At 37.6% G+C, this 4,219-nt stretch overlaps 1 protein-coding gene across 1 annotated transcript in view; it reads left to right on the top strand.

The window, feature by feature from the left end:
- tanc1b (tetratricopeptide repeat, ankyrin repeat and coiled-coil containing 1b) overlaps window positions 1-4,219 on the top strand; it is a 118,232-nt gene that overhangs the window by 55,336 nt on the left and 58,677 nt on the right. The window contains exon 7 of the mRNA XM_016531165.1: window positions 553-704. Within this exon, the coding sequence (XP_016386651.1) occupies window positions 553-704 (152 nt within the window). The remainder of the gene's footprint in view (window positions 1-552; window positions 705-4,219) is intronic.

Raw genomic sequence — 4,219 nt, 5'->3', positions numbered from 1 at the left:
TTTGTTCCACAGACGTTTTCCTCTTTTGTTTTTTTATCCGCCATCTCCATCTTTCTGTCGCTCGGCTTGCTAATATCCGTCCTGTGCACTGAACTCTCTCTCCTCCACATCATGAGTAGACACGCCCCTCACTGCTGACTGGCTACAAGTTTGTTTTGCTATTCGGCCCGAATCAGTTTTCTAAAGCGTTTTTGGAAAATCGCTTACCCCACCTTTAAATTACATGTTCAAAACTTGTATGCGCAGTTGGGAGAAAATGGCTTTGATGCTTGTATATTCAAAACAGTCATAAAAATCATTCAAGTATATTTTTATTTTAAATTCCCACTTTTAAATAAATGTTAAAATAAAAAAATAAAAATGTAATTTAATTTTTTAATTTAAAAATTAAACTAAATAAATTTAAATTGTTTAAAAGGTTCTCTGTCCATGATTGTGCCCTATCCTAGACAGTTTGAGATGTTTGTGTATTGATGTTTGACTCGTCTCAGTAGAATCGCAGCAGCTGGTGATATTTGTGCTCATGTGGATATTCATCGGTCACATGTCCAGGTGGGGAGCCGAGTTCAGATCTGCCCCTGAGTCAGCCGCCTCAGCCGACCCCTCCGCCCAGCGCCACCAACACCCTGCGATCCAGCAGCTGTCCCAGCACACCTGAGCTGCAGCGGTGCCGCGAGGAGGCCTTCAAACGCCTGGCTGCCAAGGTACACACACAGGTTTTTCATGATACAGAAGTAAAAATGTGCTCACCCTCAGGTCATTCAAGTTGTAGATAATCCACACCACTCCAGTCCATCAATTAACATCTTGACAAGACAAAAGTCTTATAAATCCATCATTAAGGTGCTTTAAACCATTGCTTCCAGGCTAAAATACAAGTCCATAATCCATAATAACACTTCCTCCAGCTAAAAATTCCATCCCCTTTTGTCCTTCAAATCAAAATCCACCCACATATTTGTTCAGAACTGTTTTGGCTTATAAATGGTGCTTGATCGGTGCAGATTTCTCTCCTGATTCAGACCAGACCACTTTTTCACTGGAGGAAGCGTTACTGTATTATAGATTATGGACTCAAGGCAATGGTCTAAAGTTAAAAAAGTCTTAATGATGGATTTGTTTCTTACAAACACGCAACTTTTCACTTTACAAGATGATAATTGATGGACTGGAGTGGTGTGGACTTGTGGATTTAGTTGTCTTGTGGCTCATGAGTATGAGAGTGTTTTAATAGCACCGCACTCATTTAAACTTCAGTAGAGTGGACAGAGTTAGGGTTGATAAGTGATTAATTTCAGTGAATCACTTCACACTGTCCCATTATAATCAATCAATTCAATCAAAAGCTCTGATTCAGCGATTAATTTGCATCATCAGTCACTCTGCTTGGCATTTCTTGTACAAAATAATGTTCTTTTTAGCAGCATCATATGACCCCTTTAAGTAAAAGTGTCTGTTTGTAAATGTTGTTTATAGCTGTGAATTATTGTATCGGTGCATATAAATGAAAACTATTAAATATCATTCCTCCATCCGTTCATTTAAAGAGAAACAGTTTTGAAAACATTCTTTGACTCCAACCCAGCTATGCCATAATTTCTTACATTTTCAAGAAAATGTGGTGAGAGAAAGCTGGCCGGTCTTATGAAGCTCGTATTTCACGACTAATACATGCACATTGATCCACATCAATCCATGTCGATTTGACATGTTCAAGCATTGATTGTTGATTAGTAGATGAACTGTGTGGACACTGGACAGAAGATGTATCTGGTTTCAGCTTCCTGTATGTATAGAGTATTTCACAGAGTCTTGTGTTGGAGTGAGCGGCTCTTGCGATGAATCTCTCAGCTGCGGTCCTAATGAAACCGCACAGGTGTGCTGCAGCCCAATCGCAGGTGCAGGGTCACGACCTCTGCCTGATCTACAGTGCTGACAGTGTCTTATGTGTATGTTGATTATTTCTTGGATTACCTGGGTTTTTCATATTTTACCTTTTGCTCTCATTTTCTCATTTAATTAAGAAAGTCTAATTAAGTCTATGTAGTATTTGCTCGAGGTCAAAATGAATTATAGTTCATTTAAAACTTAAATTTAACATCAGTGAATATTGCTGTTCAAAATTATTGTGCTTCCATTGTCTGTGACAGCAGATGCAATACAAGTCAATTTAATGTTTTTGAGAGCCTCTCAAAGAGAACCAGGTGTTTAAATACATCTACTAGGTATTTGCAGTGTTTATGCTGTGTGCAATGTATTTTTTAATCAGAATACTTTATATAGAAAGATAATTTTGAATGGGCTTCAATGGCTAAAATGCTTTTTCAAATCATCAAATTTATTTGTATAGTGTTTTTAACAATACACACTGTGAAAAGCAGTTTAACAGAAAATCATGATGTTAATATTTAAAATCTCTTAATATATTCTTGTCTTATAGTTGCATTTAGCACATTAGAGCTGGATGGTATTATAGTTCACATTTTGACTGAGATTTGCCATAAATCTTTTCATGCCACAATCGGTATTGTATCTGGTCGGTATTGACAAGTCAATTTTAAATTTTACGCAAAATGCGATATCCGCCGAGTTATTCTGTCATGTTTTCTCCCTTTTTTCCCAAACCGCGACAAACGCCAGTCTCCCTTTTCTGCAGAATGCGATATATCCGCTCAACTGTGCCGCAGACGCGTGCCGCGATGCGCAGATCAGCTCTAGTCTCTAACGTCACTGAATCTGCTGTTAAAAATGAGCCATCCATTCATCATATCATCATGCAAAACTAAGAATTAGAATCATTGTAATGTGACGATCAAATATAGGTGCAGTGGGTGGCGGGTGGATAATTTGAAGCAGTGGACTCTAGTGAAGTTTGAGCTCATCCGCGCATCTCTATACTACACTGACCTGGGTCGCCAGTAGCAAACAATGGAGCGTGCTCTGCTGGACAAACGAAGTAATTACACCATTCAGAAGCATTTAATCTGCGTTATATGTTCTGTAAAAAAAAAAAAGTTCATATCGGCGGCATATTCGCCGATACCAATATATCGGCGACAGGCTCATATCGGCCGATAATATCGGCTAAACGGTATTATATATTTGATTTGTCTGCAGCAATTCATTGTTGAATATTGTAATTACTGCGTTTCATACTGTACTTACATTTAATGTTATTAAATAATTTAAAAATCATACTTTTGTTGTTTTTCATAACAGTAGTGGCAAAAGGAAATAGAAAACAACAGACTCTGAGTTTTATAGCTCTTTTAAAGCAAAAAGTAGAAAATAGCCTTTTATGAACATGCAAGCTGATGTAAAAATGAAATGAAAAATGTTGAAATGTTTGCCTGCAGAATTGTGCAGTTACAGCATCTACCAGCAGGGACTAACTAGACCATGTTAACCGGCCAAACTTTCCCCCTTTGGTTTAATTTGCATGCACACTTATTGTTAGGACGAGCAAAATTTTGGGCATTTTCTTTGTGCAAAAATATTTTGCAAAATAGAAATGTTTACATCATAACAATGTAACAGTTATGTTACAGTTACAAAACATTTAATATAAAGTGCTCTTATGCTTTGGACAGTTTGTGCTGAATGCTTTATTTGTCATTAGCAGTGACTCATTCTGTGTCCTCAGATGATTTCACATGTGTTTTGTTTATAGAAATAGGTTTTATGCAACTGCAAGGTGACCAAAGTTTCTTTGTGCACATTGCAAAGACTATACTAATAGATAATTAAATTATTTTTCAGTTAGTTGTAGTTTTTTGTTTCTTTGCAGACTGCCTCAGACAGACATGCAGCTTGTTTTGACACATGCTGACTGCTGATTCACGTGTCTTATATGAAGAGCACATGCAGTTGTGCAGTAAGTCTGCTAATGGACTGTGATGAATGTGTGGTGATGTCACAGTTTTAATGGAGGACCCGCGCCTCAGTCTGGTGATCTATTTCCCCTCAGACTGACATGTTTATGATGGAGGATGCAGAATTACATCAGACGCTGTTGCTTTGTGTCTTTGTGTTTCAGGTCTCATTTATTCTGTTAAAGGGGTCATATGATGCGATTTCAATTTTTCCTTTCTCTTTGGAGTGTTACAAGCTCTTGGTGCATAAAGAAGATCTGTAAAGTTGCAAAGACTAAAGTCTCAAATCCAAAGAGATATTCTTTATAAAAGTTAAGAGTCAACCACACCTACCTAAAACGGCTCGT

The sequence above is a fragment of the Sinocyclocheilus rhinocerous genome, unplaced genomic scaffold (assembly GCF_001515625.1).
Source record: "Sinocyclocheilus rhinocerous isolate Xijiao unplaced genomic scaffold, SAMN03320098_v1.1 scaffold1806, whole genome shotgun sequence".
NCBI lineage: Eukaryota > Metazoa > Chordata > Actinopteri > Cypriniformes > Cyprinidae > Sinocyclocheilus > Sinocyclocheilus rhinocerous.
Note: the sequence above shows the minus strand (reverse complement) of the source record. Positions and strands in the feature narration are given on the sequence as shown.